The 12,028-nt window shown below is 37.8% G+C and overlaps 1 protein-coding gene across 3 annotated transcripts; it reads right to left on the bottom strand.

The window, feature by feature from the left end:
- Nucleotides 1-4,214: 4,214 nt before the first annotated feature.
- Nucleotides 4,215-9,040, bottom strand: LOC110905031 (L10-interacting MYB domain-containing protein). 3 transcript variants are annotated; one of them, XM_035983561.1, is made up of 6 exons: nucleotides 8,918-9,040; nucleotides 8,714-8,818; nucleotides 5,471-5,545; nucleotides 5,232-5,374; nucleotides 4,912-5,143; nucleotides 4,215-4,832 (listed from the first exon to the last, which is right to left on the bottom strand). In XM_035983561.1, exons 3-6 carry the CDS (start codon nucleotides 5,493-5,495, stop codon nucleotides 4,459-4,461), a joined length of 774 nt encoding a protein of 257 aa, XP_035839454.1. In that variant the 5' UTR covers nucleotides 5,496-5,545; nucleotides 8,714-8,818; nucleotides 8,918-9,040; the 3' UTR covers nucleotides 4,215-4,458. The 3 variants fall into 3 exon arrangements, with proteins under 3 accessions (XP_035839454.1, XP_035839453.1, XP_022006605.1); XM_035983560.1 differs by having other exon boundaries at nucleotides 5,232-5,545; XM_022150913.2 differs by lacking the exons at nucleotides 4,215-4,832; nucleotides 4,912-5,143; nucleotides 5,232-5,374; nucleotides 5,471-5,545 and adding exons at nucleotides 5,864-6,547; nucleotides 6,624-7,032.
- Nucleotides 9,041-12,028: the final 2,988 nt, after the last annotated feature.

The following is a 12,028-nucleotide window of genomic DNA, read 5'->3' as shown; positions in this document are numbered from 1 at the left end:
ATGATTTTTGTCCTTTTGCGGACCGGCATCAACGTCTGGAAAGGGAAGGTGAGGACGAAGCTGGGGGCGGGGCGGTGTTTCGGTACGAAATTGGGTTGGGATATGTTACTTGGAATAGATGTATCGTCGTATGGAAAGTTTGTGAAGATACGCCCCCTATATATGACGCCATTCCGGCTAGCTCGGGACAAGGTGAGTATACAAAACCTTGTGGTTGGCGGTGGGGTATTTGGGTCGGGTTTGGTGGTTGGCGGTTTTGTGGCGGGCTAGAGTTCGGGTTCTCTTGGAAAGCAAAGAGGTTGTTCGGGTCGAGGTTTCGGTTAAGTGGATGCATTGTAGAGGATTATGAGTTGAATTTATAAAAAAATATAGAGATTGAAGAATGTGAAAAGTAGAGAAGTGGTAAAAGTTTTAAAAAATAGTTGAATATTTATAAGTTTGAAAAAGAAATATATATATATATATATATATATATATATATATATATATATATATATACATATACATATATATATACATATTTTTAATCTAGCCGTTACCCAACGGCTACCCCAAACGGTCGACTTTTCCTAGCCAATCCCAATCATCCACATCATCTCCCTAACCCGCCCCACGCCAGGCTTCATAGTCACGCCAGAGGGGCAACGCCGCTACCCAAGCTGGCCCGGTGTAACTAAAGCGGCGTTGGTTTGGTTCCCACGCCCCGAGTTCAAGTTTAGCCATCTAAATGAAAGTTTATACCAAAAAGAGAAAAAAAGAAAAAGATCATTTGTACATTGGTGGGTGCGCGTGACATGCACGCTCTATCATTCAAAATTAGCGGGGTATAACTTATAAGGACTACTCTTCACACACACACAGACTGAAGCAAATCTTCACCAAAATCAAGGTTTTGTCTTCACCAAAATCAGGGTTTTCTTTTCACCAAAGTCAGGGTTTTCTTCTTCACCAGGTAGTTTTAGTTTTCAATGTTAGATTCTCTGTTGGCTTACTGAATCTGATCTCTATTTTGGTTTCTTTTGATGCAAAATTTCTCAATGTTTTTAACTTTAGTTAAGGGTTTAGTGATTGTTTGATGTTACACTACTGATCTTTGTTTTGGGTTCTTTTGATGCAAAATGTCTAAATGTTGTAACTTTAGGTGTTTAGTGATCATTTTATGCTAGATTATTGTTACATTACTGTTTTGAACCATAAGGGCTTACTGAAATATGATCTTTGTTTAGGTTTCTTTTGATGCAAACTTTCTAGGTTTCTCAATGTTAACTTTGGTTCACCGATGATTTGATTCTACAATACAAATTTTCGAATCACACTTGTAAAATACAATTGTTTGAACCACCTTGTACCTTTAAAACAGAACATATAACATGACAGAGTTAAAACTTTGGGTAAATTATACTCTTCGTCCTTTATGTTTGTATCGAATTGCAGTGGATGACCTTTAACTTTAATAATTACAGGCACAGTCCTTTATTTGGAAAACTCATTACACCCTACGTCCTTTAGCACTAACATGGTTAAATTTTCAGGTTAAGTATGGCATGTGCATTGCACATGAGGGCTTTTATGTCTTTTAACCCCAAATTATATAATTATCCATGAAAGGGTAATGTGCATTCAATTTAAGTCAAACTTAACAAACACAATCACAATTATGAGAATCGGGAAGAACAATCATATCCACAGTCAAAATCAACAAAATTAATTAAAAGAATATAGTACATACCACAACCATGATTACACCAACAATCAATGGATCTGATCCGACCCGAAATCTAAACTCAACCGGAGATATCAATGATCCGAACTCTAATACCCAAAAGCACCAAACAAATAGAGCTCTGATCACCGGAAATTAGACAGAGCTTCGTTCATCCAATGCATATCGGCTGCACTTTTGTATGTTATTTTTGTTTCAAACAAAACGAATCAGATCTGATTTTCCCCTCTTTGCTAATTGAAGGGGTATGGTCCCAAATCTCGCACCAAAGCAGTCACGAGTGACCATCACCCTTATCAAATACTCCCAGCAGCAAGAACTTATCTGCGTCCGTGCGGGCACACGCGAACGCAGCTACCGAATCCAATCGGTCAAGTGATGAGAAGACTTACCTGGTGTATGAAAACGGATGTTGCACATGGCGATGCGGCTTAGCACCGCATCCTATAAATATTTTCGTCATGACAAGGGATAAGGTAACAACAACAGTTACCGCACATAGCGATGCGGCTTGGCACCGCATCCTGTACACATATTCGTCAAAGCAAGGGACGCGGAAACAACCCCGGTTACCGCAGAGAGCGATGCGGCCTAGCACCGCATCCTAGTGACGACGCAAGTGGGACTGATACCTTGACTCAGGTGACCAGAACAGCAAGTGGCACCAATGGCAGTCATCTGTCAGCCCACACGTAGGCAACGCTGGCACACAGACTGACAACCATAGTGGGACGTGGCGTCACCTCCGTGACCTGTGCTCCTGACACACCTGCAGAGGGCTGCGCGTTGTCAGTCTAGCCACTTAATTACCCTCCTTCACTCTTCGGCTATATATACCCATCCCAGACCAGGTTTGAGGTATCGCTTATCTACTCTCTCATTCTTACTACTATCACACACTTTGCTCTCAAGCAAATACGGATTCTCACGCCGGAGAGTGATAACAAGGAGCACCCCCACCCCATTCTCCTTGTTACGAGTCACAGTGTGTTTTCCTTGTGCAGGAGACAGATCAGCGGACGATCCAGCCACCGATCCTCGGAAAGAAGGGATTAACCCTACTTGATGAGACAAGTGAATTAACCTTCCTTGGTTAACCACTGTTTCATCATTCAGTACGGAACAACGTCTTGGATGACGCCAATTATAAGATACCTACAATGGTGTTTTAGGGTTTGGGAATTGGGGAAATAATTGAATTGGGGAAGATGATGTTTTATATATATGTCAATTTTTTTGTTTTATTTAATAATGAACATTTTAAATAAAAATATAAATGACCAGAATACCCTTAAGTGGATAGACATAACTAAAAATTTTAACTTGGTTAGTGCTAAAGGACGAAAGATGTAATGCGTTTTCCAAATAAAGGACTGTGACTGTAATTATCGAAGTTAAAGGTTATCCATTGCAACCCGTTACAAACATAAAGGACGAAAAATGTAATTTACCCTAAAACTTTGAAAGTAAATCAGATAACATGTAATGGTAGGATACCTATCATAATATGTCATATTTGTATATGTTCTTAAAAGGAAAATACATACAATTAATTTATTAAATGCATCAAATCCAAGTAAAAATTACAACTGACCTCGGCACCCAAACCTTTTGCTTTGGGAAGCCTACTTGCTTGCAACTAAAGGTTGCACTATGCCTTGCGAGTCTCACCCGAGACCCATTCCTTCAACATTGTAATATTATTTATAGCTTAATGACTCTAGGGGTGAGCAAAAGGAAAAACCCGACTCTACCCGACCCGGGAACCGATCAAACATAAAATACAGAACCGATTCACAACCTAAATATAGGGTCGGTTCCGGTCCATAGGTCAAAGTCGGGTTTCACCATGAAAAGAACCGAGAACCGACCCGACCCGATTTTATATGAAAAATTGGAACCGATCTAAATACCTAGGTACTTGGGTTCCGGTCGGGTTGGGTATATTTTCTGTTCGGTTCTCGGTTATTTTCAGTCCGGATCTAAACTTGTTCACCCTAAAATGACTCACTAGATACTTTTAAGCGCTAAGTCCAATTGATGGTCAATTATTATTTGTTTTACTACATACATTGGACCCATTACCAATATAAAAGTAGTTGACTACTTCATAACTTCAAATGTGTGGTATCATTTTACATTTGATAAGAGTGCTGAAAAATCAATTTGTCATTATTGTAAAAGCTTATTAAGGCTGGTAGAAAAGCAAATGGTACGAGTGTTATGTGGACTCATTTGAAGCAAGCATTTAGTTAGGGGGTGTTTGGGATTGCTTTTTCAAAATAGATTATGCGTTTTGAATAATCAGAATCAGATAATCAGCTGTAACAAAACGTGCTGCAGAAAGATAGTGTTTGGATTTGATTATGCTGTTTGATATCACAATAATCAGATAATCAACTATTGAGTGTTTGGCAAATATATATATTTTAAAAAATAAATAAGTCAAATGACGAAAAAAGACATTAACCATCAAATCAAACAAATAATATCAAGAAGCCAAAAACAACAAACTCCAATTCAATCGCTACGCCATATGATTTCGGTACAAGGTAAGTAAACAAATTATTCACTATTCTGCATTAGTACCGCAATTGCAACAGATAAACATTCAATTGGATTGCATAATATCTTTTGCAATTCTCTCTCTTACCAAACTCATATATAGATCGTCTTGCCTACGACGTGTAGTTATGTCTTCTTGTATTCCATTAATTCTGATGGATGTATCACTTTCAACATCTCGAGTAACGATATGTTTCTTGTTGTGCTTTATTAAATGCTTCATCAAAATGACCTTTCATTCTAATGTAGTTGTGAATTGCCATGGATGCTATCACAATGTTGACTTGTGTTTCATAAGAGTAATTAACATGCATATCTTTTAATATTGCCCACCTTGCCTTCCATACTCCAAATGTCCGTTCGATCACATTTCTTAAAGATGAGTGATAGTAGTTAAATGTCTCTTTTAGTCCTTTCGGAGCGCGTTGGGCAGCTGTTTGACCTCGACGAAAATCAGGTATATGATAACGAACATCATTTCCTTTATAAGGAGCAAGATAACCTCTGGTATTTAGGTACCCGGCATCAACAACATAGTACTTATCTGTATAAATTGACCTTGTACTTCAATGCAATGGGTTAAGTAAAAATATAGCATAAAACATATATAAAATAATACTAACCACCCGTTGGACGAGGAAATTTCACCTCTGGCTTACGTAATGCTTCTAAAAAAATTCTTGTGTCATGTGCAGTGCCTTCCCATCCCGCCCATGCAAATGTAAAACACATATTAAAATCACATGCTGCCATGATATTTTGGGTTGCATATCCTTTTCTACCAATATATTTTGCTTGTTCATGCTCTCGAACTGATGCCTTAACATGTGTCCCATCAATAGCACCAATGCAATCCTATAGATACAAAAACACTAATTACTAATTCACAATACTATAGACAAAGTATTAATTCTGAAATATGAAGTAAAAAAATAGTACACACCTTGAACATGGGGTAATACCGAGAGTTGTTTAAGAGTTGTGGAGGTACTTCATTATTGTAGTTTGCTTTAGGCATGATGATGTCCCCGCTAAGCTTAAGCACCGCTCTTAAAACACGATGGAAATGTCTATGAATAGTTTCCCCTGAATGATTGAAAATTTCTTGAGCTAGTCTATTTCCACATTCGTGTGCTAATATCAACAAAAAAATACCAACAGACTCTTCAATAGATACATTACGTGTCTCCTTTAGGTTGTAGTGCATTCTAAGATCCGAACATAAGCTCTTGAAAACATCAACATGTAACCTGAAATCTTCATAACAACGCCTAGGATGACCATTGAGTATTTCTTGAATAAAAATATTTCCTGTACGACAGGAAGTGCGACAAGGGATACGTGGGATATTCATCATATTATGTACTACCATCACCCCTTTGACGACTAAACCGCATAGTAGTAAAAACCGTTTCTCATCATCTAACCAATCTTCCTCATTTGAGTCATTGTTCTCATCTTCACTATCGGAATTCACATATTTACCATGGTTTGGTATCTCCATCCTATTGAAGTACATAATAAAAAGACATAAATAGTTAAAATAATTCAAAATGAAACATAACTAAAACATAGTATCGAAAGTTCTTGTAAAAAACACAATGTCATTTATTCAAACAAGGCACACATAGAAATGTCTACAAACGAACATCCAAAGACCAAAGAATAATATCAATTAAATAAAAATATAACAAGCCATCACTCGTCTATAAGTGAGTAGAGAAAGCTAATCTTGTCGATGGTAGTTGGCGGGTACATAAAGCTTTCCCTTGCCTCCTTTTTCATCAAGATTCGTAGTGCCTTGTTATAATTTATCGAACTTGGCTCAAAACCCGGGAAGTTTGAAACAATATCCATACATTCTGATAGAGTAGGTATTTGATTACTTGGTGTGCTTCGTGAGGATAGTGCTTCAATAACCGTGTCAAGTTTGGCTTCAAGTGAGGAAGCTATTGTACTTTTTCCCCTGCTTGAACGACCATGAGCATTGTTTTGTATTTTCCTCCTCTTGACCAAATTGCTTTCTGGAAATAATATTTCCGCATCATCACCTGAATTCCCTTCATCGCTATCTGCCTTCCCTTCTACATCCATAACACCAATATCGTCTTGAACATCACTTTGGCTAATTTCATTTTGCAATTGATGAGGGGTTTTAGTCTTATCCCCAGTGGCAACACAGTCTCGAAACAATGGCTCGTAAAACTCTTGATACATCTCTAAATTTTTGTCCTTGAATTTTGCAAGTTCTGGATCCGCCTTTAAATTGAAGTAAACAAAAGTTAGTACCTAAACTACGATGAGATTGTGAAGAAACTACTTGATCAAACATTACCTGTATTTTTTCATCCCACCACTCACTCGTTGCGTTTATCGTCTTTTTCACAGGATCCCATCCAAGCCCGGATTCAATTCTCATCAAACGATCGTATAACTTCCAATCCCTCTTCATTGAATCCCAATGGTTTTTAAGTTGCAGTTTGGTGTAATCTTTTCCTGTTCGAGTTTTTAGATTATTTGCTAGGTTCGTCCACCCAACCTTATTGAAGTGGCTCGCAGGTCTATTACCATTTTTTACTTCCTCGAGACACAACTCAACAAATATCATATGGGTACTAGGATCCCAAACAGTTTTTCGAGCACTAGCCTTGGTAGATGAAAGCTTACTTGTGGCATTTTCATGGTTCAAATCCATTGGACGGATAGTAATTTGGTTTGAGTTGAAATGCTAATTAAAGACAGACCTATGGCATAAATATACGCAAATGAATGAAAAAAGAAGAGAGATTACTATGATGCATTAAATGCAATTTACACATGATGCATTAAACACTTACAAATCTAGTTAAAAGATGGTATTTGATATGCACAGACCAATTATATCCTAATCAAAACTCAATATTCTGACTTCATGGACCTTTTGACTTAAGCTAATTATTTACTGGCCCAGCCACATAGCTGAGTAATAAGCCCAAATAGTTGGCCCAGCAACATAGAAAGCTTTAATTGTGAAACTGGTGAGGCCAACTTGTATAACCATTTAGGGGATCTTTTAGTTTATAATTCTAATGGTTTAGAGTTGTTTGCTTAATTTTTTAGGTAGATATAGTGGATTTTAGAGTTGTTTGCTTAATTTTTTTAGGTAGATATAGTGGATTTCAATGGCAGTTTTTTGGCTCATGTACGTGATCTTGCTTAGTGGCGAAGCTTGAGATTTCCGACTGTGGGGGGGGGGGTCGAAAACATATATACCCAAAAATTTCTACAAGACTGGGGGGTCAAAAACGTATATGCCCAAAAATTTCTATACGAAAACTACATACTCTCCACTACTGAGCGAAAAGTTTGGGGGGTCGGATGCCCCCTCCCGCCCTATAGAAGCTACGCCAATGATCTTGCTAGTGTGAATCCGATTATATTAGTAGTGACAAAGGTAGTAATTATTTTTTTTCTCTTTTTTTCTGTGGTTAATATTCTTTGCTAATTCTTTTTCTATTTGTTTGTGTTGTTGATAAAGGTTGACCTTCTTCCAAAAGGGGCCGATTTTAATTGTGTTTGTGATTGGATTGTTGAGGTCACCATGAGAAAGAAGCTCAAGTAAATCCATTGCTAATATATTACTTAACACTTCCTATATGTGCACTTTTTGATCTACAGTTACAATCTATGATCTTAATTTTTTTTTTTACTTTTTCATTGTGTGCCAATGTTTTAAGTATCCACTTGACAAGTTCAAAATCATTGGTTGGAATTACTGGAGTTGTTTCGAACTTCATATGTATCCTAGAACAAGCAACAAACTTCCATCATAACTCATAGTCCTGCAATCTTTGAAGAACTCTAATACAACCTTTCTCTTAATATCATCAAACACTAATCTTGCTGCTATGGTAGGGTCGTTGGAATGTTCCATGATGGTGGATGAATGCCGGAAAAAGGGAAATAAGCCTAATAGCCAACAACAACCTCAAAACAGATATGCCGTTATAGGTAGGGATCAGCTCGGTACCGACCGGTACCGGAACCGAAAGTACCGGCACCGAAAATCTCAAAAGTTGGTACCGAATCGGTACCGAAAATGTCCTTTCAGCTTCTGAAACAAATACGGTGGTTGGCTTTTACCAAGCAGCAACATCTTGAGGTGGTCATATTAGTTTATCTATGTTTTATGTATGCAGCATATGTGATCAGGGTGATGAAGGGATATGTCTACTTCCCTTTTCAGTAAACTACACTAAACTTGACAGACAGTATGCAATTAATCATTAATTGTAACCTATCTGTTTAATTAATCGACAACAAACCCTAAGTTAACTCAGCCTCTTAAACCTATCCTGATCCAAACGACGAACAATCAACAACAATTTCATTGAATCAAACCAATTGCACCAAACCGAAAACGAAAACAATTAACAGGACTAATACCTTACGTAGGGCAAACGGCAGATGCTAGAGGTAACAACAGGAGAAAATTAAGAGACGCGAAACCCTAACGCACCGCTTTCAATCTGTTGTGTGGGAAACGAATGGCTGGAATATCACGACCAAGAAGAGAAGAAACAGTTAGAAAAAAGAGTGAATTTATACGATTAATGTGAAGATCAAAGGAGATCATGAGAAGAAGCATACCTCTTGATGAAGCGAACTGCAAGCTGTGATCGATCAAAGGATCGTGATGAAGAGGTCAACTTCCAGGAGAATTTTGGCGGCAGTTATGGCGCTATATTTTGTGGAATCACGTTCTCCTGCAGTAAGGGGTGACCTACTTATGGATTATCACGTTTTAAAGAGTTCAAAACGTAAAAAATCACTTTTTATTAATTTTTTACCAAACACTCAAAATAGATTTTTTGCGATTTCAAAACACAATAATCAGATAATCAGGTTGAAAAAGCAATCCCAAACACCCCCTTAGTCACCTATTTACAAAAAGGTAGATAATAAGAAGCAATCTAAGTTAGCTTTTTAAGCCTAAAAGTTAGGGGGAAGATGATGTTAGTTTGGCTTCTCACACTTTTAGCCAAGAAAAAATGTAGAAAGCTTCTTGCTCGAATGTGCATAAAAGATAACCTTCCATTGTTTAAGTTTCCTTCTAGATGGACGATTGCTAGAGATTGTTTGTCTACATATGAAGAAGAGAAAAAGAAACTAAAACTTCTTTTAAGAGACCATATCTCTTACCACCGACACATGGATATCTGTTCAAAATTTTAATTATACGTGTCTTATCGCACATTGGGACTAGATGATGAAGATTTGGGATTACAACTTTTTGTGTTTTTGATTAAGAATTTTGTTGAATTATAACTCTAGCCACTTTGTTGCATCTAAAACTTTAGCAACTTACTTTTGATTAGGACTAGATGATGAAGGTTTGCATGTATGCTTCCACTAGACACTAGATAATGTGTACTTTAGATTTTTTATGAATACAATACACATGTGTAGCTATATAATTTTGCAAGCTTTATATTCATTACTTTGTATTTTTACAAGCTTTCCATACATTGGATAATTAACCGAAACTAACCAAAACCGACCCATAACCAACGGTTAACCGACTATCGGTTACGGTTAACCCTTTTCAAGTAACCGAACCCTCGGTTAACCGACTTTGCACACAGCATACGAGGCTGCAGGTGTGTTTAAAGTCAGACAAAAAATATGTTTTTTTCTTTTAGCTGGAAAGTCTAAAACTTTTGTTCTTTAATTGCAGGTTAACAATGTCCACATTGCCCGCGTTCGATATGTTTCAACCTGTGGGGATTACGGAATCAAGTGTTATAGAATGCGCTTCCAATTTTATAGGTGTTCTCAATCAGACTATGGGTTACATTGCAATAACTAAGTTTGTCTCGGAGCGAAGCATTTATACCAGAAATGTTGCATCATTACTGGCTGTTGTGGAAGAGATGGCCCAAATACAGCTTTCATGAATCAACGATACAAGGATTACATGGTTGCACGAAATGTGGAAGTGACAGAATTACTAGGATCAAATGGGGCAATGTACGGTTATGAAGACCATGAGATCAAGTAAGCTCAATGTGTTATATCAATAAATGCACAAATACAACTCTGTAGGGATACAATTGGTGAGGCAACTGGGTTACATCAATTAACGTCTTCCATCTATAGTCAACACAAAGATGCCATATTAACTCTGATGAATGAACTTGCTATTAGTGTCAAACACTATTTTATCTAATACTGACCTACCATGCGTGAAAGAATCTCAGGTTTGAAACAACACAAGTTAACAGAAAAAGGAATATGTATAATGTGCAAATGGGGAAGTTTAGGGATTTTGTTGTTGAGTTAGAAGATGAGTTAGAAGCTTTGAGTGAAACTTTGAAACATAAGAAACAATTGTTTTGTGAAATGAAGAAAGCAATATTTTTGAGGAAAAAAGATTTTGCTGAATTGGAAGGCCTTAGGTCTCAAGTTAACACGCTAGAGATTTTACCAATCCTGGAAAAAGTCAAGAGTGGGCAGGTAATATGGCGACTTATTTGATATATGATTTAGAAGTCTGGAAAGGGTTTCACACAATTGCTATGAATATGAACCAACAACAGCAGCGGTGTCGTTTAAGAACCAAGTCGATTTAAAGACGATTCAAGCTCCTGGTCTAACTGAGGACATCAAAGAAAAAATTGCTCTGGTCAATGTTAAGGTGTGAAGCTTTATTTCAAGAGTTGTGTCATTGAAGAAAGAAGTAGAGCAAGTATTGAAAATGATTGGAGATATGAAGGTTAAGAAACTCTGTGAAGAAATGGCAAATTTGACACTTTGAAGAAACAGGAGATAACAACAAAAGGTAATCGTCGTTTGATATTTGTTATTGCTTTTACAGACTTGAAAAAGGTATTGAATGTGTAGAGATATATTAGGGTGCTATGACACCTAGAGAAGAATCTTGACCTTTTTGATAAGACTACTGTATGTTCATTTACTGACTTTGAATGTGTAGAGATATATTAGGGTGCTATGACACCTAGAGAAGGAACCTTTACTTTTTTATTGTGGTTATGGTTGAACTAATTTTTGTGATTAAATACTAAGACTATAGGGTGTGGACGAGTTTAGGTTGGTGGCATTGCTTGACACGCAGTGGCGGACCCAGGATTTTTTTTCCAATGGGGTCCATTTTTTTTGGTATTCAAAATTTTCATAACAAAACGTTAAAATTTCCGGGTCGGTCCTCGTTCGGGCCTGGTCATAGCGAGGTTTGAACTAGATTTAAAAAAAACGAGGAAAAACAAGTTATACAAGGATTGAACCAATGACCTCTTGTTGGTAAAGAGAGGGATTTACCACCACACCAGGTTTCCTTTTCTTTTTTTGGTGTCCACCTGATTGTACTTATGGGGTCCTTATTCAATTTAACATACCGAATCTACTAATTTTTTAAAAACATTGGGGTCCGGGGACCCCGACCCACTATATGTGGGTCCGCCCCTGCTGACACGTGGCAAGAGTGAGATCCACAAAGTAATACTCAAAAACTAAAAGTGTAGTGTGACGTGGCTTAGCTTGGCGTGGCCAGCCATGTGGATTTTTTTTTGTTTGGCAACGGCTAGATCGAACCGGCCAACTAAAGCCAGCCATGTCACCTAGCACCCCCGCCCCAGCCAGGCTCAATCCCTACGCCAAAGGGGTTACACCATGCCCAACACTTGCCCGGGGTGGAGCAGCCGGCGTTGAACCCAAACCGCCGCCCCAACCCACGCCCCCCAG

Source organism: Helianthus annuus, chromosome 14 (genome assembly GCF_002127325.2).
Source record: "Helianthus annuus cultivar XRQ/B chromosome 14, HanXRQr2.0-SUNRISE, whole genome shotgun sequence".
Lineage (NCBI taxonomy): Eukaryota > Viridiplantae > Streptophyta > Magnoliopsida > Asterales > Asteraceae > Helianthus > Helianthus annuus.
The sequence above is the reverse complement of the archived record's forward strand: the minus strand, read 5'-3'. Positions and strand labels throughout refer to the sequence as shown.